The 26004-nt window shown below is 33.1% G+C and overlaps 2 protein-coding genes across 10 annotated transcripts in view; one reads left to right on the top strand and one right to left on the bottom strand.

Annotated features, from left to right (window-relative positions):
- LOC126809485 (rho GTPase-activating protein 44) overlaps window positions 1-18895 on the bottom strand; it is a 49609-nt gene extending 30714 nt beyond the window's left edge. For 4 of the 9 annotated variants that reach the window (XR_007674907.2, XM_050534092.2, XM_050534095.2 and 1 more), the window contains exon 1: window positions 18641-18889. Coding sequence is in view for 8 of the 9 variants with exons in the window: in XM_050534092.2 (XP_050390049.2) it covers window positions 18641-18711 (71 nt within the window). In the remaining variant the exon portion in view is untranslated. Of the gene's footprint in view, window positions 1-18640 lie in introns of all 9 variants that reach the window. The other 5 variants (XM_050534093.2, XM_050534094.2, XM_050534099.2 and 2 more) reach the window with 4 other exon arrangements.
- Window positions 18896-19017: 122 nt separating this feature from the next.
- LOC126809487 (ribosome biogenesis regulatory protein homolog) lies at window positions 19018-25494 on the top strand. Its single transcript, XM_050534101.2, has 10 exons — window positions 19018-19188; window positions 20072-20144; window positions 20351-20389; window positions 21384-21422; window positions 21906-22007; window positions 22286-22364; window positions 22733-22840; window positions 23145-23299; window positions 24181-24311; window positions 24968-25494. Exons 1-10 carry the CDS (start codon window positions 19037-19039, stop codon window positions 25107-25109), a joined length of 1020 nt encoding a protein of 339 aa, XP_050390058.1. The 5' UTR covers window positions 19018-19036; the 3' UTR covers window positions 25110-25494.
- Window positions 25495-26004: the final 510 nt, after the last annotated feature.

Here is a 26004-nt window from a genome sequence, read left to right as displayed (position 1 = left end):
TGTAGTAAAGACAAGTAAAATCAAAATTTTGAACTATAAAAACAAAACGAAATTGGATCTGTGTTTTAATCAGATTGGGCTTATAACTTGCAGTGTACTATGAGGGAAATTTGCCCAGACAGCAGTCTTTCCCCACTTACTCGTCATCAAATTCTAAATGTCAAGGTTCTTTTACATACACGCCGATGTGTACACAGGACCTTAGGTTTTCATCCCTTCTTCCACCACTTTCCAGGTCAACACCATGATAAAACCCTGGAAGCACCTGATTTGTGAGACAGTGCTTTACTCACTGAACCATTCTGTATGTATATTGTGGTATGCATATTGTGATAAATAATAGTGACAGGTCTCATGTACAGACTACTCTTACTTTTTTTCAAACACCTGGTACCACTTTTCAAATCTGAGTATTCCACTTTATTATTGCCACTTTAACCTAAATTCACTTGATACCGGTATATATATTTTGATTCTGATATGGAAATAATGATTTAAGTTGAATATCAGGCAGTATACATGTTAAAATGGACACGTATTACTAAAAACATTAATAAAATTTCGGACAAATCTGTGCTGAACAAAATGCGCCAGTGGAATTGTGTCTGACATCCTGAATTTGTGTTTGACACTTTGTCAGTGACAGTGTAAATTTTAAAATCAATAATGTTGTTTTAATGTGAAATCCTTGGAACATACATCAACCTATATGGTTCTGTCTTAACCTTGAGCCTGGAAGACTAGCCATGCAGGTGGAGTTACTGAGGATGCTTTGAGTGGAGCCACATGACTGCTGGTTTTTTTTTTAAAGGAAATATACTGGCAATCTGGCATCATGTCAGGCAGTAGATTGGAGGAATGCAAAATGATTATCTATGGCATAATCAGTGCTTTAGTTTTCATGGTAAAATGGGGGTACAAGTGTAAAGATTAACTATAAAAACTTCTGTATCCAAAGCCTAAATTTGTGACAACCACGATACATGTGTATGACTTTACAGACAACAGGGTTCTTTTTGACTGTCAGTTAATTTTAATAACACTGACAATTAAATTAAATTCATATATTACATTTTTATTTATGGTACCTAATCCAGAAATCCTGTGAGCATACCACTTGGCCACTCAGACAAATTTATATATGTAAAACTCATTCTTAATTAACACCATTCGTCATCACACAAGACAAGAAAAGATTACTAGACAAAACCAGAGGAAACCAGATTCCTGTATGTAGATATCTTAGATAGAGTTTATAAACCATATGCTATAGAGATTTATTACACTAGAGATGAATGTAAAAATTTGTTAGTTGTGTTAAGTGGTCATTTCCTATATATCACACTATTCTTTTATATAATACTTCCTGATTTAGTCATAGACTTGAACAATTATTTCCGTCCTAAAGCTCACGGCCAAGTCCATTGTTTCAAAGTAGATTCCGGTTCTCATGATTTCATTATTAATGATCTTATGTATCATACAAGATTTTATATCATTCATTGATGGGGGAATTGGGTCGTCAAGTAGTCTAACGTGTGTGGGCACTTCAGAACATAAGGTCTGTCATTGAGTCAAGTGGAGCGATTTCGATCCCAGGCCTGTACATGTATGTGACAAGAAGCAAGTTGTCTGCCTAACCTTGTAGATTTTCTCTGATTTTCTGGTTTCCTCCAACTTCTAATTAAATAAATATACACCATGTTAGTCCCGAAGGCACAGAGTTTGTGTTGAGAGGACATTTACACCCCTTCTATCTATATACTGGTATGTATTATTGATTTACACCGTAAAAGTACATTCCAAGAATGTCTGGCTCAAATCTTGGGAGAATCTTTTGCTCAAACTTTACAGTAAATTTCAATTTGAAAGAATTCATGTCTGACTGGAATGGATTTTTCTTTTCCGTTCGAAGGATCAATCAAGATAAAAATACTATCTTGTAGGCTACATTTTTGGGTGTGTATAAAATGAAGACCAAAGATCTCCAAACAAAACAAAACCCCTTTCCTGATTGCTTATTGATCATCAGCAGAGGCATCTCTAAGAAATGTAAGTCTTCATTAGCCTGGTAAGTGCAGGAGCTAGGTTAAAAACCCATTTCTCTTATTTCATTTTCCTAGTCAAAATGCCACTCAGTAATAAACAATAATTGTATTGTGTCCTGTGTATTTCATAGACTTGTGTCCTGTGTACATGTATTTCATAGAATTATGTCCTATGTATTTCATAGAATTGTGTCCTGTGTATTTCAGAGAATTGTGTCCTGTGTATTCTATAGAATTGTGAAATAATGGTCTACATATCTAATCAAATTCTAGTAATTGATATAACTAAATTTTATTCCTCCATTTCACAATAAAAGATTACAAAACACTACACATCTTATAAAGTCCGACAGGAAATCTGTAAAAGGTTAATTTATTGCTCATAAAAAGTCCAACAAAAATAAATCCCAACCATTTAACAGACAGCGCCTGACTGATGTCTTTTGTTATTGTTTGGGTTAAAAACTGTACATGCCTCTTATATCAATAACTTGGCGTCAACAACCAATCAATCCTGTCTAAATACTCTTGAACACGGTTGTTCAGACCAATGAGAAGACAGTAAACAACAGTATTGACTGATCGTTGCTGCTGTTTCTATAGACAAACCTGCATGAAATAACTACATTCTAGTCAAATCTTTATCAACAAACACAAGATTTAACAAAGAAACTCAAAACACAACAAAGATATTTTCTATATCCATTAATGTTCTACTGTTAAATAAGGTGTTTACCACTTTTTACTCTCACAAAATTGATTACTTGGGGGATCTGCCGAAAAGAACTTTGTTTTCTTAAAGGCATTTGATGGATTCACATTTTAAATATTATCCAACCCTTTTGTCTAAAAAGGGATACTTGTAAACACTGAAAAAGAATTTAAGCAGCACCATAAAACCAGATTTTGTTATATTAACGCTAAATGTACGATATGTAGGATAAGATTGCAGAGGTCAAAAGAACCTGTTCTATCCTTTTTTCCTATTCTAAATGGACACTATTTAATTGGTGCTTTGCAGAATTTCACCGGTTGTTAAATATACATCGATTTGATGTGAAATGACTGTACAGCTACATTGTGCATGTTCCAATTAGATATTGTATGCAAAATCTGAGACATGTTTTAACTTTCAATTTACGCGTCATAAACACTGGTGAAAAATTCATTACTCAGTGCTTCGATTACCGATATAATTCAAAACCTATTCATTTCCTTGATAAATGATACCACTGAATAACTGTAAAGAACACAGCTGGATACCTGCATAAACATGTATATGAAATAGTCTAACAATAAGTACCACCTGTAAAACTGTGATATATTTTACTCACTTGTAAAAGATAAACACTACATGCCATTACCTGTATAGTACTAAAGATGTAAAAGCAACTTCATATCAGGCTGAATGACAATCAAAATTTCTGAATCTGAATATTTTAGCTATTAATGTAACACATACACGTAATAGCCAGCCTGCAAATTGTCATTTCGTTGATCATAATGTAACACCTATATTTAATTGCCTTCAATTTCTGATCTACATGTATGTTATACAAGTAATTAGCATATTTGAACTCCTTGAAAACAATTTGAATACATCAGCATTAGAAAAGGAACACGGCCAATTGACTTGTTTAGTCATATCAAGTCCCCCCAAAAATATAACAAAAAACAAGTCGGTGATGATCGCTAAAGTGAACGTTTCTATTTATTGAAAGACTTTTAGTTGCCGAAGAAAGATACAAATATTAAAATTTATTTCGATCTTTTTAAAAGTTAAGAGAACGATAACAAGAGTTTTATGAAAGAATGAACTGTGGTTCTACAATTATCCTGCTATAGGTATTTGTTTTCATCAATTAAATACAGTGCCAACAGGGCAATTCGTCAAATTTAACTTTAATACAATGTGAAAAACAATCGATTGTGCTTAATTTCTATTAAAATATAAATATGTAGAGGATAAACTATGACAATAAAGTATTATTATATAGAGAACTATTGATGATATTGATTCTATTGTCAACAGCTGCGAGTGTAAACGTTATACATGTACATGTAGTATAAATGACACTAACTCTAATGTTTACACTTTACAGCTCAGTTGAAATACATTACAATATATATAGCTCTCTACACACCAAGATAAAATTAGACCTTCATGTACTCAGTGCAACTAATTATTCTGGTCTATAGATGATAACTTGAGTGGTTTCTGGCTAGCGACACACATCACCAGACAAGGCATTTTTAAGGGGATTTCCCTTAAACTTCAATACTACATCCACGCATTTGGTACATTACATCTATGGACTCAAATGCTGTGTGGTAAAATCAGTGTCACTCTATTTAAGAAGACTAAACCTTTCCCATTGTTCCCCCGCAAGAACTCTGGAAGTTATAATAAAAACAGGATTAAAATGGCCTTCTAATACAAACAATTTGTTTTAACATAATCCCTTCATAAATCTGGACACACAAATGGCCACATGGGTTGATGACCAAATGAACACATATCATAATGTACATTATACATTCATTTTTACTCAAGCATATTTGTCTTTCTTAAATGACACTTCATCATTTGTTCAAAAATGTTTCTCCTTAATTTCAATTTCCAGTCAGATATAACTACTTTCTTTTTATTTCCAATAACATTTGTAAAGTTGTAACCATTTTATCTCCTAACTAGCAGCTCATTATTGGAAAATCTTCCAAATTTTCACATTTAAATTTCCTAGCTCTATAAAATTTGAACTAACCTTTAAGTTTTTATAAGTTTGATTTATAGAGGGATAAAATGTTGTTAAGTTGTCATTTTGATGATTCTGTAATTTTCAGTTTTTGTGCATTTTAACATTTAACAGATGAGAAAAGCCTACAAGGTATCATTTTTTTTTGCATTAAAACTTGAATACTGTAGCAGAGTGCCATTTAGACTATTTGTACATTTAAACAATTATAGCACATTAAACTGAGTTTAACCATTACATTGTCAAAATTAAATGTACAAAGTCATTTATTTTATATCAAGGTTGGCTTGACTATTTCGAACAATGAACTTTCAATGAATCAAACAAAACAACATTAGACAATACCATCACAAAATCTCCAGCATACATGTATCAACGGATTCTGTTTCAATTGGGCTAATGAAAACGGATGAGCATGTGCCATGCAGTGTGCTATCAGGGAATTTTACCCAGACATTGGCGCTTTGGAATGGAATAAGATGTGAAAAATTAGAACATTCTGTTCTAATTAGATTCTAAAACAATCTCAGTAATTAACGAATAAATTTGATGTTTAACTGGATCAAAAATAAAAGAATCCTAATTAACTTGATATGCCTTTGTTTGTTTGTCTACAAGATGGCACCCAGACAATGTCTGCAAGTTGTAGATTACAGGGTAGAGATATCTACAATGTCTTTTATGATGATTTGGGCAAAAATAGTATAGGTGTAATCAGATCTGATAATAAAGGCATTAGTTGTCCCTGACATTCTGAACTTTGTGCTGGACATAGAATGTACTTAAGAATATCAATAAAAACACAGACAAATCAGTGCCCAACAAAATGAACGATTGTGTGGGGAGTGAATTCGTTCCTGACATTGTCTGTGACAGGTTCCCCTTATTTCCAGATTTTGGGATAATAAAACCTGAGAATTCCACCTGATATGAGTATGTGAGTCTCCAAGACAACACCCAAGTCTTCAAGTTGCAGACTACAAGATAGATATAACCTGTTGAATATTGAAGGATCAACCCAAATAGTCTTCAGCAATGATGTTATGTTGGAAATGTCTTTATTGTAGACAAATCTGACATCTACCCATAGAGCATAATAAAAATTCATATACATGATATACATGAACACATAAATATATTAAACCTGCAAACAGTTTAAGGAAAAACACATTGTAAATGCTACAGGAAGTGATGTATTAGAATTGAAACTAAATACCTCGGACAAACCTAATGATCACAAGGGTTTTATATATATATATATATTTTCATTTTGCTATGCAATATGATAAGAGATCTATTCCTGAACTGTGAATATAAAAACAGGAAAAATGTAAACAATCCTGTGAACACATTGTGGGCAAAATGACAAAAATATGTCAACACACTATGATTTATAAATATATAACAATATATGAATGGTCTCAACTCTAGTAATTATAGAACTATTAACATGCCTATACTAGTTTATGTCTAAATATAACATACTGGATACATCCAGCCTGAAAATAACGGTTTTAGTTGGTACATGACAAAATGTCAGACATTACTGAACTAGTACATGACATTTTGAACTAGTATATGACATTATTGAACTAGTTAGTACATGAAATTACTGAACTACATGTAATATATGACATTTTTAACTGTATGTCATATTATATGCATTACAAATATCGGTAAAAACACTGATAAAAGACATACCTGTGCAGGAAAAAAATGACAAGATCCAAAGGATTGTGCCTAGGCTTGAAAATAATGATTTGTAGTCTCTCTAACAAAATGTCCAGCAATAATGCTCTAGCACATGACATTGTGAATTTAGTGATGGATTAAAAATATCAATCATTTTCAATCATTAAAGAGAGAGAAAAAATACAAATTTGTTTCAGACTAAATGACAAGCACCAGCGAGATTGTGCCTTGATTTGTGCCTGACAATATCTGTAACAGGTGGCATATGTCCAAGCTTGATTGTGCCTGACACTGCCTCAATTTCTACATGACAATGTCTGTGACAGGCGCCTTTTTTCCAGGCTTGCTTGACTTCACATCACAATAATTTTGATATATTTGACGTGCAAAATTAACTATTCATGCATTACAAATAAACGTGTGCTAAATAGGAAATTTAAGATTGCCTATTCAAATGCAAATACTTATATCTAGGGCATGCATCCAAAAATTTTATCATATAATATGAAAGATTTTCAATACCTTTTTATATTAATACTGGTATACTAAATCATATTACAGTGTATACATGTATATTTATAGAATATGCAATTTACTGTATTAACATATTACAGTCTGCTAGACTGACTTTCAGTCTATGATGTACATAGGCGTAGGAGCTCAAAGTAATTCAGGGGGGCATAAGAGAAAATTGCCCGAAATCAATACCGTTTTTTCGGGCATACATATCATAAGAGAGCTTCAGGCATATTTTTGGGCATGCAGTGGACAAGTAAGAAAGGGGAAAAAATACTTTTCGGGCAGTGTGGATCTCATAGAAATAAGTTAGTTATATTTTTTCTCTAAACGTTAATAGAAAAAAAAAGGTCGTCGAATTTTTCATTGCCTGAAAATAAATTTTTTGGGGGGCATTTACGCATATGATGATGTACATAGACAGCTCTGCTAGACTGACCTATAGTCTATGATGTACATAATAATTTACTGATTTGACTGATTTTTATCTTTTTTTCATAGACTGAACTGTGGGAGCAATAATCAAATCTAAGGCATAATTTCTCAAAAGGACTGGCATATAGAATGTGTCACCAGTTATCAATCTTAAGTCTACTGAATTGTAATCCATTTGGTTTTTCGTTATTTAATGTTTAAAATACAGATCATTACCAACAAACACATCAGTCTCTTTATGACTGGTGTAAAATGTACATCTAAAACCCATCTGCCTACTACAGTTCATTATAAACAGACTTGAACTTACCTAACCCTGGAACTACGAGGGCTGAGTGAAAAGTTCTAAACCTATCTGTCTAGTGGTCAATCGTGGATCAGCCATCCCCATGTCATGCACCCGGGTAATGTTTTCTTGAATGGTTGCTGTTGATGGCCTTCCAGATCGCAGGTTATCGCCAAGGCTCTCTCTGCCACGCTGAAATCCCACAGCCCACTTCTTTACAGTGGAAAAAGAAGGGGCATCATCCCCTAAAGTGGAGACCATGTCAACATGTACCTGTTGCAGATACTTGATGACTGCCCTCTAGCCAGTTTTGACCATTTCTGGTGATTTCAATGGGTAGGTTCACGAGATGGTCTGGTACGAAGATAATACAGATCCAGTTCTTATGTATATGATTCATTCAATGATTGGACCTGTTGGTGGCAAAAGTTACGCCTGGGGATGCTAGTGGATTTCAGAACATTTTATGTCAATCAGTCTTTGGTGGTGGTCATTTACAGATATTATGTCATGCAAAAATATAATATTATACTGTAATCGTTCATCCATACGATTCAATATATATTGATATATGGTATAAGTACTTGTAAATAATTCTAAACACTGCACTCAATCAACTTATTATTTACATTGTATGGTATCACACATTAGCTTATCTCAACAATATCTAAAAGGCTACTACATACATGTATATTAGTTTCAATTAAGAAAATATAGGGCTTACAGTTGACTCATTTAACATATTTAATACTTGTTAATCAATCAATAACCAGTTTCATTCAGGAGGTAAAGAGACAGGCAAGAGTTAGCAGCTTTTCTGCTCCAAAACAATTATCAAAATTTGATAATTTTATATTTACATGTAGACTATACATGTATATCATCATCTAAATTTATTCATCCTGCTCTTTCATCCTAAATAAATTTCTCCAGAATATCTGAACTGCACAGCTGACTATGAGTAATAGTATAATTTCCGAAGTTTCAGGTTTTTCCCCATCAATTACAATTACTTCTATCATTTCAAAAGTTTCACATTTGTTCTTTTCTGCACATCACTTATAATTACTGGAAATTTCTCCAGAATATCTAAACTATAATTACGACTACATGTATGTATGAGTAATAGGACTTGTTTTGTTTCAAAAGTTTCAGATTTGGTTCTTTCCCACCATTGCAATTGGTGCAAATTTTAGAGTCATTAGTATACTACACTGTACATGTATGTTTAACCTGATGAGTCAACAAGGAAAAGTTTATAATGACAGCCTAGTTAGTTACATGTATTTACATCATGTCAAATTAGAACATTAATTATTACTACATGTCAATATGTAAACTATTAACACCAGTATAAATTCATAAATGTCAATTCCTATAATAAATACTGCTATATTGTATTTATACGCCATAGGATGAGTATGGATAAGAGTGATTTGTTAGAAAATGAAATGATATGAAATCAAAATAGATTTTAAAGTAGCTAAATCTATAACTCGATATCATCCAAAATCTTCGACATTACAAACACAATTTATTTGTCGCTTTAAATCAACATTGATGTTGTGATCTTACCGGGAAAAGATGGGCTTCTGATATCCAATATTTAAGACAAAATAAACATTTTACAATTGGTACACGAATCGTGTACCATAATGCATTTCAGCGCTATTTGTAATAAGGGACTCGAAAAAACGAGGCTAGGCATATTCAACAAGTCATGTTAAACAGTGACGCTATATTCTTATCTGGAGAGCATGCCCAATAAATACTATAGACTGGAAAAACCTCATGCTAGAGAGAGAGAGAGAGAAATGGGGTTTAACGTCCACTCGACACAAACTAGGTCATTTCGGGACTAACATATGGTTTAATTTTATTTACATAATTCGCTTGCGCCTAGGGGTCTTTAGTAGTGGGAGGAAACCGTAGGACCCAGAGAAAACCCACGAGGTTGGACAGGCGACCCTACTCCTTGCCACGTACAACCGGGGATTCGAAACCACGCCAGTTGACTCAATGACAGGCCTTGTGATACAGCGCACGCGTGCTAACCATTCGGCCATCCAACCCCCCTCCTCATGCTAGAGATTGAAATTCGATTGAGAATACTGGCGTATTTCGCCGAACCTAACTGATTAGAAGTTACAGTAAAAACAAAAACGATTGAATGTAAATCAATTTATATACATTCATATTACATTATCATATGCGTTGCGACCCATTTGTGTCAATTTCTAGGTCCCAAATATAAGCGACTTAGCTCCTTTAAGTCCTACTCTTCTACTTAAAAATACATTGTTCAAGAGCTAGATCTGCCTATTGCAGGTCTGTCATTAGGCCTTAAATGTTATATAAACTATTAATTAGACACTTATTAACATGACAAGACCATAATCATTCTCCAGGCTATCGGATGGCTCTGACTTTAAGTAGATTAGAATGGTTCGGCCATTTCATGATTTAATTTAAAAATGGAGAAGCCAGGTTAAATCTCGAACAACTAGTACGGTGGTTACGATAATAAACAATCAATCCACACATCTTGTCAAATGATTGATAACTTCTCTCAGAATTAAGTAATGAAATTGTCGAACAGTAGGACGTTAAACCCCATTTCATTTGAATGAAATTGTCAATATATTCATTTTACATTATCTAATTTTGAACTATTATAGTGAGAATGGCCAGCCCTTTATCTAAATCTTACATAATGTATCTTTAACTGAGCTAATAAAGACGGGTATACATCATACAGTGTGCCGGGGAACATTTTGCACAGACAGTGTCATTTCCACTTACTCTTATTCGAATGTCAAGGGACCTTTTAGTGTAAACCGAACCTTGATTTATGTCCTAGACACTTTTCATCCTCGATAAACTTTTCTTTGCTTCAAAAAACTTTATGGAGAGTGCTTGTTGCTCTCGGCTTATATTCCTGTGCCAAGATCTCAAATACAAATTTAATTTATTTGCAACTTTTAAAACTAGAATGCAGTTTCCCCTTGAAAAGATCAATCTTATCTGACCCCTTGAAGAGATTTACTACCTGTAGGTATTTCAATAAAAAAAGTGTGTGTGATGAGAGCCAGAGTGGTATGTGACCTATAAATAGATGAGAGAATGTAGGTTATAACAACATACTTTATATACAATGTTTACAGTATATATAAGTTAATCTTTATCTATCTTACTACATATTGTTTACAGCTGGACATTAGTATATATGTAGACTTGTCTATACACACCCCCTAGATTGTACACACCTCATGACTCTATTGAATGAAATTTTCGCTAGATGTTTTGATACCAAAATACAATCTTATAAATCACAGCTTTACATGTACATGCATCTATAATACAATCACAAAAAACACTCATACACATACAAACTGATGTCAGTCAATTACAGCCAATGGTTTAGATCATAAGGTCTGTCATTTTATTCGATTCCCTGCTTGTATGTGCCAAGGTGTGTGTGGGATCGCCTGTACAAAAGTTAAAGACCCCTACCGTGCAAGCGAATTATTGAAATTAAATCAACAATATGTTAGTTCCCAAATTACTTACATGTAGTTTGTGTCAAGTAGACGTTAAACCCCATATCTCTCTCTCTCTAAATGTTAACCTTTGATAATTCTAGAATTTCGGATAGTTTTTTATATATAAAAAACTTTTAAAATTAAGATGGTAATCTCTAATTTCGGACTTTCCCTTAGCGTCCACACCCTCAGTATTAGGCTTTCACAGCTGTAAAATGCTCTTCAATGAACCCCATAATATAAACTTTTCAGTAAGAAAATACATTTATAGCTAATTTTCGATAACCTTCATATAGAATGGCAGATTGTCTCAAATTTTGCAAACAATCTACATGTCTGAATTTCTGACATTCTCTTCGAGTCCACACCCTACGTACATGTTATTACAATGTAAAATGCACTTCAATCAACTCCATAATGGATAAATCTATAATTAATTTCATACATGATGCATAAACTGTCTTGTTTAACCATGCTCAAATTATATAACTTGTATATGGGCATGCACTTTTGACCATACTGAAGCTTCTGTCCTTGTTTCCTAAACTCTATGTACTGTAGATTTTATCAAGTTATTGAAGTTTTTAAAAACCTTAAACAACAGTTTTGTCCTGAAATTTGTACTTAGTTGACAACAATATTGATGACACTGGACTTGGGCTAGTATTTACTTCCCTTATTTCACTACCCACAATTTGTAGTTCCTAAACATGTATTTAGCAATTCTCTATTTCTAACTTTCACCACTTTTTGCATGGAAATTTTTGTTGCCTTTTTGGTCTAGAATCGAAGAAGAGTGTTTGAATTTCTATTTTTTGATGGGTTTTGGTGAATATTTATGATTTTGGGATGGATGCGTCAGGAAGTAAACATGAATTCGGGTGATTGACTATACATTTCTTTGACTGGGCCCTTCAAAAAATCAAAATGGTTGTGATATATCGGACTCTTTGTGGTTAAAGGCAAGCAATTTCATGGATTTGAGATTGAAATCAAATAGGGAGCGAAGTCCGCTTTGCCATGTCATCCACATTCTTCGACATTGCAAACACAACTTATTGGTAAATAATTACGCGCCAGAATGCTTTTGAGCGACATTTGTAATAAAGCAACTCAATGAACAAGGTTAAACATATCCTGTCATTCAATTTTGACTCTTCGTGTATTTCGTCAAACATAACTGATTAGAAATTACAGTAAAAACAGAAACTATTGAATGTAAATAAGTTTTAACATACATTCATATTACATTATTATATTTGTTGCGACCCATTTGTGTCCATTTGTAGGGGCCAAAAATAGAGATTTAGCTCCTTTAAACAAGAGTAATACAAGTTGAAGGACCATGGACTATAAATAATAGATAACAAGTGACTTGTTGAAACATATAATCAATGATTTAACACATGACAAGATAATTTGACACATCAGTACAACTTTCCAATTAACACTTTAATTTATTAATTACCTTAATAATTATAGTTATCTTAGTAATTAGGGTGCAATAGGTAGTAATATTGGTCATATAAAATATCGTAAATAGCCAGGAGGCTCTACTCAATCTGGAAAAAATACTTAGTTTAGTATACCATACCATAAATATTAACACACAATAATATACAATATGATCTGTCCAGCACATGAAAAATCGGAGGGATCACAAGTTAGGTTGTGGGATCTGTCCCAGCAAATGAAAGATTGGGTGATCTGTTACTCCTAATATACATGTACATAATATTAAGGGATCTGCCTTAGTACATGTACATGTAAAGTCAGGGAATCCCCAGCCTATATTATAAGGTTGAGGGACTGGCCTAGCACATGTAAAGCTGTGTGGATCTGCCCTAGCACATGTAAAGCTTTGCGGATCTGCCCTAGCACGCATAATTATTTCACATGGAAAAAATTGTCAATTAAAAAATTACATTCCTAAAAAATACAAGTCAAATATTTTAAGAACTACAGCTAAATACATGATTTTAAATGCATATCAAACATTTTTACACGTTGAAACATACATGTAATGTTATAAAGCTTAAAATAGGAGACACTATTTGATGTTTAGCCATTGAAGTTACCAACTAACGGTCTACAACCTCGCTTCCAAACACATCTTACTATTTACAAATGTATTAAGTTTGTGGACCTTGGTCGTTTATAAATCACCAGTGATACCCTTTATATACATCTAGTACTTAAAACCTACTTTAACTGTCTTTACATATATATACTCATTATTTTAATCAAAATACAACAACAGGTGTATATGATCAAATACAGGTAAATGTCATAAAAACACATATTATTACATTGATCTTTCCTCATGCTTACCCAAGGAGATTTACTTGTATAAATAAAATAAAACCAAGTACGAACAATCCAAACCATTAGATAATATACATTTATTTACCAGGGTATTTATGTGAGCTAGGGAGGGTGGTCAAAGATCAATAATCAGTCTATTCCTTACACTGGCAGCTCAGGTTCACTGGCAGCCCTGCTTCCGATCTGACTATATAGTTATACTGAGGGGACTATTCAAATCAGATTGCATGCAAAATCTGATCTGAATCTAGTGATATACAATAACATTGTGTATTCTAAAGTATGGGTTACATGTATATTGATGTGAGTTATTGTTGGGAATACACTTCTATTCTACAACTGACCAACAACATTGTGTATTGTACTCTGGAGGATAGGTAACATTGTGTATAATAAAGAATGAAATAAAATGTTTATATCACTGTTAGTTATTATGTGAAAACATTTGTACATGTACATCATAACAGTCCAATAACATTGTATATTTCATAAAACCTGGCTTATAAATTATACACATACATGTACATGTATGTATATCACTGTGAATTTTAGTTGGGGATTTGTCTGCACTATCACCTCAGTGGAAGTGGATGTTAAGCCCCAGGAACGAAGAAACAAATTGTTGGCATTACAGTTTCACTACACACAGTAGATTCCTACAGGTACCAAGATGGAATATTTTAACCAGCAATCCAACATAGCTCTATCGTGCAGTTACATTAGTCTATTAGGCAAGGTATGTAATTGGGAGGTATGACAGGCACTATCTTGTCTGAAGAAAAGCATACTGGTAGACAGCTGATGCAACAAGGTACAAAGTGTATATTGTGCCAAAAGACTCGTGTATGTGTAGTGCATAAATAAATCCTAAAGCTACATTCAGCTGTTTTTTCCTAAAATGACTGCAAATGATGTGTACATCTTGCATTTAACATTGTTCATGCTAACAAATGGACACTTTAAAAAGTAATTCACAGCATGTACATGTATGAAGGAAAATCAATAATTTATACTTTACAGACCCACATCTTCAAAGCAAAATTAGCAATAAATACTACAATAATCTAATAGACTTGATTTACTAGTTGTAATAAAAGTGTTTACATAATTCATCTACCCGGTACATGGAGTACTGTACAATAAAGTTGCTTTTTATTATTCTCTCATTTCTCCTATGAGAACAGTCAGTTAATAAAATTACAGCTTGTAATAATTCTAACTATATTGTTTGTTAAGATTGGTTTTATACAAACTAATGTGTAGGCCTATTATTCAGATAACCTATTTTTGAAATACAATCCTGTTCATCAAGATCAAGTGACCAACTGCCCCATAAGAAATTATGGTGCCAATATCGGTAATTTAATACACGTGCTGACAAGGATAGTGAGTCACAATTTATCTTCTGTATTATTTCAATTTCATATAGGCATTATGCATGGCTTAATCACATCGTTTCGAGTCTTGCACAACTCAAAGAAAATTTACAAGCAATTCCATAGGAAACACTAGTTGAGATTTGATTTTATTCGAAAACACAAGCTTTTGATCACAACTCGAAAGCCAATGGAAATCAATCAAAGCATATTTACTTCTAAAAAGAAATGCATGGGATTAGTGGACTATTTCAACAATACTATTATGTAAGATTTATATACAATTGTCAATTATATTACCTCATGTTCTGGTACATTATTTATAGAGAAATATTATTGATTTACTAGGAATATGATATCTGTGTGTATGAGATTTATTATGATTTGATTAGGTCTGGAAATGTTCTAGTTGTCCTGTAACCTTGTTAATGCTGTTTCCATGTTCGGTACCGATACCTCAAAAAGATGAAATATGAAGATTTCAAAATTACAATGTGTTTAAAGATATATGCACATTCACACGAAAGTATTTATATGGGTAGTTATTTGCCTGGCAAATTTGGTAAGGAAAGTAGAGAAACCCAATCTTACCAGAAAAATACTGGATTCCTTGAAAAACACCCATAGGGCACACACAGGACAAAAATTTAAGAGGATCATTAACTGACAGTCTGTCTCTTGCTGTCTGATTGAATGATGTAGGAAGCGCTTGGTTTTGTGAGGTTGTGAGAACAATGGGAGACTTAAACATACTGCAGACTTTGCGATTGAACAGCAGAAAAAGAGGGGTTTTTTTTATTTTATTTATCCTCAAATCCCATGGCTTAATGTAGGCCTAGTACTGGTGTACTGGTTTTTATATGCTACTTTATGGAATTACCTGTTCAATATTGTAGCCTACACTTCAATTCTAATTATCAAATTTCTCAAATTGGATTTAAATTATTCAAACTACAAACAAATAATATCACATGTGTAGGAAACACAATCTTCCAGACTCTTCTTAATAAAAAAATATAATGAAATACTATTGTATAATTTACTACATACATGTACACCTACACACTGCGGATTTAATTGAAACTTATTGATTACCATTAATAAGTCAAGAAGCAAGGTGCACAATGTGTAAATGTTTGATGCAATAAAAAGAATCCAGACACAGCTCAATCCAATTAAAATCATATTACAATTTAATCTTTTTGTTTTTATTTTTTATTCTTCTGAATTTTGCATTCTATTATTATCTAACTAACTTTCTACCAATCCAAATATTTCTCAGAATCATTCCATAATTTACCACAATATGCAGACAAAGAGAGAAATTGGGTTTAATGTCCACTTGACAAAAACAGGTCATTTTGGGACTAACATGTGGGTCAATTTTATTTCAATAATTCTCTTCTGCATGTGGGTCTTTAGCAGTGGGAGGAAACCGGAGGACCCAGAGAAAACTCACAAGGTTGGACAGGCGATCCTATTCACAGGGAATCGAAACTACGCCAGTTGACTCAATAATAGACCTTATGATACAGCGTGCACGTGCTATAACCATTCGGCTATCCAAAATGCAGCTCAGTATACAATTTACAGACAGTCTTATTAGTAGATAAGTTCATAGGATCTGAATGTCAACTCCAAATATAATATGTCATGGATGTTAATGTAGTTAAAAATAAATAAACAATTTAATTACTATCTAATTTTAATCAGACTGGTCACAGCAAAATTTGACAAATTTGTTAGGAAAGTAAATAAAATTTGAGGGTTTTTACTAAGACTGTGGAGTTCAATATAATTATTATGTATTGAATATTGTATGTAATTATATGATAATAAATACTGTTTAAATCAATAAATCCAAATGACACAGTAGTTACGATATAGTCAACATGTATACAACTACATGTACACATACATTTCATCATTTAGATGTACCATACAAATTCAGTAATTCTATACAAATTATTTTATGTAAATAAACAACGACTCCATGAGAGGTTTTTAAAAATCAAATTACAAGCAAGCCTACGCTTGTAACTTACTAACTGTTAATACAAATAAATAATAACAGTGAATAACATAATATAATGTGATACAGATTCTAGTGACAAACACATCAATTTGAACCAGTTTTGTGTTCTAAGCTGATCCAGATTATGTCATGTTTACAAAAGGTGTCATTATTTTATATCTGTGCTGAAAACACTCTTGTATATAATTGTTAGGCCTATATGTTGATCCTTACAGTGTGCTTTGCTCTGTTATATTTACCTTAGAGATAATTTCAACTTTACACTTTAGCTTTTTCTTAGGTTTCTAATCAGTTGTATCCAGCATAGAGTGTATATTTACACCCTGATGCTGTCTATTGACATTGACACGAAAAATCAAGAAAGTTAAAAATAATATTCAAACAATAAACAACAATAATAATAATATAAGCTTATAAGCTTAATCTACAGCTATTCTAAGCTTTGTACAGAATCTGCAAGGAGCAGCATTGAAATTAGAATTGTTAACATTTTTGTTTTTATAAATGATTACCAGTAGATGAGTTTAACTAAGGTCTTACTTTGAACATACATGTAATACTACTGTGTGATGCAATGACAAAATAGTTTAATTTGATGAAAGTATTAGCTACTGTTTCTTCAACTATATGTGTCTGGTGTAGGTAAACATTATAGACAAACATACATAATAATAATAATAGTAAATCTGGGTACACTAATGAAATTGATCTTTATCATGAGGTGTGGTGTGTTTATTGGAATTTGGTTAATGATTAAGAGCATATTCTGACTCTGAATTAAGTTCTAAAACGTCTCATGGGCGAAAACATTAAAAGTCATTTATACATTGAAATAACACAAACACAACTCTATGGGAACAGTCACTAGCAACTTCAAATTACTACATGTTTATACAGGGTGGAGAAACACTATAATTTGACAGCGGAGATATCTGCATAAAGTCTGCTTTCTTGAGCATCTACATATAGATGCTGAGAGGATCAGAAAAAAAGTAGAATAAGTGAGGGTTCCTCTATTTTCCTTAAATTCGGGGCATCCCTCACATAAATGTGTTTATTCCATGTCTGTACGTAGGTGAAGTCAAGTTTAGCTTAGAATCCAAAATATAAACTAGTCTGATCTGTACTGTCAAAACCTCATATCTGACAGTAGCGAAAATTGTAGTAATGGTTGAGGGCCACTTTAAATTATAATATGATGGATACTGAATGATATTTAACCACTACATGTGTATGCTTTCATTATGCAATAAATAAATATTTATATCTTTATATTATCAAGATAACTACCTTGATTCAATCCTATATTTGTCAATGAACAATACGGAAGACACCTGACATGATTCTGTAAGCATGAATGTGTATGACTCACTTTACCACACTGTCACTGACAGCCAGACATAATGCCAATAATGACATGTTACATTGAAGTCAATCAATTATATTTAGGGCAGCTGCCGCAATATTGACATAACGCCACATAACCATGTAAATAACACTGACATTGTATTAGGCATAATAATAGAAAGAGAATATATGCAGAAATAAAGATGTCTCAAATAATCATCTATCGCATTTTTTTTACATGATAGTATAGTAGTATAAGAATTGAATGTCAAAATGCCCCACCTTCCAAGATTTTGGTCTGCTAACTGTTTTACTCGCAGAAAGTTTTTCCGAAGATTTTCTTTCTTCCACATTTTGACTAATCCGTCAGAAATGTCCAAACATCAGAACTACAGGCGTACAGCTATATCCTATCATAATTTGAAGCCATACTTGCTTTTAGTCACTGTAGTCTGGTAGAATCAACTTTCCTGCAATAACACGGCAGGAAGTAATCGTAAACTGCCCACTTTAGACTCGATTAACAAGTAGCAACTCTGAAGCACAATAAAAGGTCTGGAAAAACACGACAAAATACTACAAAATACACACAAGTAAGCGCCACGATGATTGGTCTGAAACATAAATATTGAAACCAGTTACAATTTGTGTGACAAACTCTGACGTCACTTCCGCAACATGGCAGACCTCGTGGAAAATATTTTACGGGAAGAAGCCGAAAAGGAATCTAAATATAAAACTATTGTAGTTCAAAAAGACGTGGATATTGAGATTGATGACGGAAACCTCTTGGCATATGACCCAAATCCTATCGACGTTGAATTATTCAGGTTTTTGTTTGTCTTTGTTCTAAATCACTATGACTCCACGTGGGTTTGTTTGTTTGTTATGATAAAATTTTATAATATAAATAATGATGATTGATGTTCTGTAGATTACAGTGTGAAAATACTGTTCTGTATCAAATTGTCCAAAGATAAACCAGAAGCGTTACCATGGTGAGGGGTGTCACAATGTTTCGGTCCTGCGAACCTTGGGACTCCACACAAATGACGGTTCGAACTCAGTAGGCTAATATATATAATAACTCTGTTTCCGACAGTAAATAAATGTGGCATCTTTATTTAGTGATAAAAACATTGGTGAACTAATCTCGACCGTGATCACTCAGTCAAGATCATTTGCTATAATAAAACAAAAACAACGAAGTACTAACTAAATACTAAATGTACACAAATTTTAAACAAGTGTTTATTTATTCATCATTTATATATAATTGTCCCAATCCAGTATCCGAAACGTTGTGATACCATATATTATTACATTCAAACCATTAATATGACCAGATTCATTATCTTGGTATTGGCCGAGAAAGTTCATTCAGATTTCCCGGCGTGGTTCCCCCTTGTCAGTGATGTCCCTCAGCTGTCTAGTCATAAAGATGAGGCGAAAAAACGAGGTCCCATGTACACATTGGCGTGCACGTAAAAGATCCCTTGACAGTTGGAATTCGATATAAAGAGTAGGCCGTAGTGCCGCTGTCCGGGCAAAATTTCCCCTCATACCACACTGTATGGCGTATGCCCGTCTTCATTAGCCCAGTTCGGAGCAGAACAATAGGACGTTAAACCCCATTTCATTTCATTATCTTGGTGTAAAATCAGTGGTAAGGGAAATGATTGGTTTACAATAAATAACGCTTTATATTTTCAGATCAAATAGAAATGAATACTTGAGCAATCTAGCAAGAGACAATACACAGTTATTATTTAATAAACTCTGGACAGTAAGTTGTATGCAAGTTATTACATATTTTATTAATCATATTGTACATGTAATATATAGATAGAACTCAGTGACCACTGAATACCACTCTGGTTATTCAATGGTTCAAGAGAGTGTATCTCTGTGCAACAAAGCAACTTAATTTTTTTTAGTTTTTTAGATTGAGTGACATAAGCTTGTTACACAAATTATATATTTATTTTTTAGTTACCTGTAGAAAAAGTTGAAAATATAGTTTTAGCCAAGGTAAGTTTTGATATTCATTTGTATTGTTCGAAGTTTATAGTGGAATCAGTTTCTGTATATCTTAAGGCCGTGGTTAATTAAAGATGGGTTCCCAGAAAAGTATTTATCGGGTGGTTATTTCCAATAAAAGTATGGTAATTTTGGTATATATGGAAAGTAGAGATATCCAATCTTACTAGAAAAATACTGGATTCCCCGAAAAACACTCATGGAGCGTAGACAGGACAAAAATGTAAGGGTTCCCCTAATCGACAGCCCGACGATTAGGAATCTCTTCACGCATGATGTCAAAGGTCACACGCGAACATTGAGCGCTTGATGTGCAAGTTGATAAACTTTATGAAGAGTTAGAGGTACAACATGTTTTTAGTCCATATATACCATTAAATCACCCAGTTTGTCAGTCAGTATCTCATGATGGAGGCTATTTCATGTCAGCAGTTTTGGGACCATTGGTCACTTCAACTTTAGTGAGATACTCTACACAATCCTCTGTTAAACATAGTGTAAATGCTAGTCACGTAAATAAAATATTTTAGCAGGAATTTAAAGACATTTATATCTTCCGTGAGTTTTATTACAAATGACAAGCACCTTGCGATGTATGCATGTGGTCTTTGGTGAAAGAAAACAATGTTGCAGCTCCAATCTTCCTGTGTTACGGATGGATGGGTGTACTTTGTATATTTTTTCACATTCTAGCCTACTTTACTTATCACCTACAATGTCATGTTTATCAATAAATAGTGGATTTTAATGCGTCAATTCATTGTTTCTATTTAAAAGCAAGCTAAGTATAGTTTTACAAACTTTACAAGACAAATTTTGTCCTCACTTAATTTGACCTAATAATTAGGGAAGTGCGTAATTATTTCGGTGAAAATGGACATCAGGCAGATCATGAGAAACAGACAATTAATTAACCACAGCCTAATGTTTAGCTGGTATATAAATTGATAGGCCTCACTAATAATATGAATATTTCTTTTTTCAGCTTCCAAATCCATCAACACAGTTTCCACGAGAAAAAAGGGTAAGTTTACTGTCTAATTTATGTATTTTTTTTTAGTTTTATCTGATTTCAGTTTTATTTGCCTTGAATTTAATATTGTTGTTATCAAAGCCTTGTAATCACAACTTCTTGTTTGGTCTGTGGTAATTTGCAATAACAATTTCTTTGAAACTAAATAAACCAGGAAGACAAAGATAATTATGATAAAAATACATAACAACCATAAACAATCAACTTGGGTAAATGTTATTTTTTTGATAAGACTGTTCAACTGATCAGAGACGGACTGTTCAACTGGTCAGGAGGCAGAGCCGATTGTTATTGAGTTAATGTTTTTATGAAAACCTTGCAGACACTCTACTGGTCAAAGTTTTGTTATAAAATTTCTTGAGAAATTATTTCCAAACCTTAAAACATTCAAATTAAGTCAACCAGCTGCACATTGAATATACATACAATTGTTTGTACACATTATTTATTTTTTTGCTTTTTTTTTTTTATCAGTTACCAAAACCTAAACCAGAGACAAAATGGGAGAAATATGCAAAAGTCAAAGGTATCCAGAATAAGAAGAAAGATAAATTGGTTTGGGATGAACAGCATAAGGTATGATATAAATTTTTATTACTTCGTCTGAAAGCGAACATTTTGCCAAGGGGATACAACAGAAGAGCAGCTCTAATGATGATTTTGCTATGTGTATCTCTGAATAATCTTTTTAATATGTATTTGTATAAGGAGAATTGTAATTCATCTATCGATTTTGTGTCATTCATATCCTTGGTAAATAGCAGAACAAAAATTTCACTTGGCTATCTGATATTAGTTTATTGTTATAAATATATATTCCTGGATTACATACATGTATTTAATTTCTTTATTAGGAATTTAGACCTAGATGGGGATATGGAAGAGCTAATGATGATACTAAAGATTGGTTAATAGAAATTAAATCTAATGCTGGTAAAATCCTTACTTATCAAATTTACACATTTATGATTTGAATATTATTATCCAAATTTGTTGTTTGAAATTTTGTTTACTTAAAATCTTTTGTAGTGTGGTTTTGATACCAAGCTTGTACGTGACAAATAGTAGAGTCGCCTGTCCAACCTTGTGGGTTTTCTCCTAGTCCTCTCACTGCTAAAGCCCCCTATGCACAAGGAACCATTGGAATAACATGGTATCATATTTTAGTCCCAAAATGACCTAGTTTGTGTGGAGTAGATGTTAAACCCCATTTCTCTCTTTCATAATTAGTTTACAGATGTAAAATAAAAATTGAACTTCTGTTTGTAATTTTAAGTATTTGTTATGTAATTTGAATTTAGATCCAGATGAAGATCCATTTGCCAAGCGAACCAATGCCAAGAAAGAGAGAACAGCAAAGAATGAACTGCAAAGATTAAGAAATATTGCCAGATCTCGATATGGAAAAGGTGAGCTATTATAATTCTTCTATTTCAAATTTGCATAGTTGGAACTTTTATTCTGTTTTAGTTTAGTTTTTCACATAAGATTTGGGTCAGATATCATTAATTTGAAATGGCACAACATTTTCATGCGAAGGTATTATACCTTGATGCATTGGAAAATCTTTTTTTTATCATAATAAGTAATTAATTAGAAAATCAGAGAATGCAAAATTTGAATATTAAATTTTTAAATACTTTACAGTTTTATGCTCAAATAAGCTCTAGCTCATAGATGAAGAGACATATTTTGTTATATTATTAATTTCAGTACCTGGAGTGGGGTTGACACCTGTAAGCAAACCAAATAAAGATCAGTTAAGTAAAGCTCTAGTCCTGGCAAAAAAATCTACAGCTTCACTGGGAAAATTTACTGAAAAATTACCTAAAGAAAAAGCAACACGTGAGAAAGGCAAAAGAAGAAAGGTATGATTGTTAATGACTTTATTATAAAATGGTTCTAACTTGTTAAGATTTGATTGCAGATTAACTGAGCAGTCTATTTAGATGGTCTTATAACAAACAAATCATGTATACACAAGGCAGGGTATGCAGACTCTTTCTTACATCTGATAGTAATGCTACTTTTGATTTAAACAGTTTAAATTGCTAATAAACTATGAATTGGACCTTTGTATTGTATTATGAAAGGTGAGAATTTTACCTTGGTGGCAGTCATCTTGCATCTGCATGATCTATGATCAGATCTTTTATATTCACTGCCACCATGTACACAGAACCTCAGAGTTTTGTTTGATCCCAACATTGGGTTTTCTTGTGAACAAGGCTTGAAGAACACCTATGGTTTTTTTCTGCCATTATCTGTCCAACCTCATGGGTTTCTCCAGGTTGCTCCGGTTTCCTCCCACTTCTATAGTCCCCTACGCACAAGCGAATTATTGAAATAAAATTGAACATACATGTATGTTAGTCCTGAAATGACCTAGTTTGTGTCAAATGGAGGTTAAACCCCATTTCTTTCTCTCTTCTGCCATTATCATTACTCAAACAGTCTCCAAACTGCACACCTGTGTTTGCATTACATTATCTTAAGGGTATAGAAAGCAACAAGCTCAAATGAAAATGTAAATATTATTCCCTTGGATTGAAGAACAATTCGCTCTCTCTCTTCTGCCATTATCATTACTCAAACAGTCTCCAAACTGCACACCTGTGTTTGCATTATATTACATTTACAGGTATAGAAAGCGACAAGCTCAAGTGAAAATGTAAATATTATTCCCTTGGATTGAACGAACAATTTTTCGAATTTGTAATGAATATGTAAATTTTTAATGTATTGATAGTTTGAACCATGTGTTGGTGATATGAAGAAAGAAAAAGCTAAACAGTTACATATATTACATACATTAAGTCAAGCACCACCAGTTAATGTAGCTAAAGCTGCTCAACAATTTATGTCACAGGAGGAGGATAAGTAAGTAGACCATATATTAGTTATCTAAAAATATGGGGCCTAGGATCTCCCTCGTTGCACATGAATTCAAAAATCTCATTAAGCATACCAATCTTCTGTATACACTTGAAAACCTTCCACAGTCAAGATATTCTCCTTCATGCATTGCCACTCGTAATAAATTCAACCCCACCAATTAATTGTGTCAAATGATAGGAAACCAGGGCTCGACACCGCCATCAGCCTCGGCTGCCATGGCCTCCAACTTTTATAATTTGGCGACAGATTCGTGACCGATTTTTAACTATTCACGGTCATGTATGGTCGCCGATGATTAGTGCTGGGTATCGATAGTGATTTTTACTATCGATAATCAGCATTGAAATATCTATCAATAATCAATAGTATCGAAATCACAGTCAAAATCAGGAAACCTATCTGATCCTTATCATACGTTATCAAAAATACACTACAGCCAGATGTTGTGTTTAAAATGCACCTTAATGTGTTAAATACCAATAAGACAATGTTCAGTATACAGTATGAGTTATTTATTTGGAAATGTATATATATGGCACACAGTCAGCCATCTGATGTGATAATCGCTATTTAATTATTGTTGATTTCTGACGTTTAAGTAATCTAATATTATTACTAAAAATAAATTGTCATTTCAGTGCAACATTCTCTAAAGAAGGCGGAAGAAAAAAGAGAGGTGATAAAGCGGGCAGAAGAAGTAAGGCAGGTGGTCGACCTCCAAAGAAAAATAAAGGATTTCAAAATAGAGGGAAGGGGGGAAAAGGGGGTAAAGGAAAATAAACTCAGATTAAAATTAAACTTTGAATAAGGACAAGAAAAATATGAACAATGGTGTCGATGATGAAAAACTAGTGGTGATAAACCTTTTTCCAGATATTGGTATTTAATATTGGTACATCCACAGTGAAAATCCAAATTATAATCACGACCAGACAAAATTAGACATTTTGTACTTCAAGACAAAACTGTATTATTGACAGGTGAACACAAGACAACATTTGTGTATTCTGGGTTATAATATACTTGTACTTCTGATGTCATGTCATTAAACTCTCTTTAACACAATGTAAATCTGAATACTTTTTGCCAATGATCTATAAATGGAAAACGTTATTGACAATATTATGAATAGACCGTTATGTAAATAAATTATTTGTTAATGATATTCATATTTTTCATTTTTATATGCAGCTAGAATATGCATATTTTACTTACTACGGTTATTTGCAGTGAGCTTTAAACATGTAGTAAACTGTTCTTTTTGTCAAATTATTGGTTCGTACACAGGAGTATGTCACAGAACAACCAAGCCTATCGCAGGGGGGGGATATAGAGTCTACTGTTCATTACAACACTGGGGGGTTGGGATAGTCTAGTGGTCTAAAGTGACACACTTCAACCTCTAGCTGGCCGGTCACCTCTGGCTTGCAGTTGTGGTTTCGATTCCTGATGTGAGCATATATGGCTTGGAGATAGGGGCACCTTTCCAACCTCATGGGTACTTAAGACCACTACGCTGAGATAATAAAAATAAGACAACTTTGCGCTATCACTTTCGGTGGAAGCGGACGTTAAACACTAAGAATAACTAGGTAGTTATAGTTAGAAGAGTTGCTTTACTCCTAATTTGGAGCTCTTTTTTCAAAATGAGTAATTTACACTCATAATTTCCATT

Source organism: Patella vulgata, chromosome 2 (assembly GCF_932274485.2).
Source record: "Patella vulgata chromosome 2, xgPatVulg1.2, whole genome shotgun sequence".
In the NCBI taxonomy this organism is placed as follows: Eukaryota; Metazoa; Mollusca; class Gastropoda; family Patellidae; genus Patella; species Patella vulgata.
Note: the sequence above shows the minus strand (reverse complement) of the source record. Positions and strands in the feature narration are given on the sequence as shown.

What these genes read in the sequence shown, in the direction of transcription:
- LOC126809487 (XM_050534101.2), top strand. Translation starts at nt 19,037, where the DNA reads ATGGCAGACCTCGTGGAAAATATTTTACGGGAAGAAGCCGAAAAGGAA. An exon ending in AAAATATAGTTTTAGCCAAG is followed by an intron (nt 20,390 to 21,383) that starts GTAAGTTTTGAT and finishes TTCTTTTTTCAG; the next exon opens with CTTCCAAATCCATCAACACA. An exon ending in AGTTTCCACGAGAAAAAAGG is followed by an intron (nt 21,423 to 21,905) that starts GTAAGTTTACTG and finishes TTTTTTTATCAG; the next exon opens with TTACCAAAACCTAAACCAGA.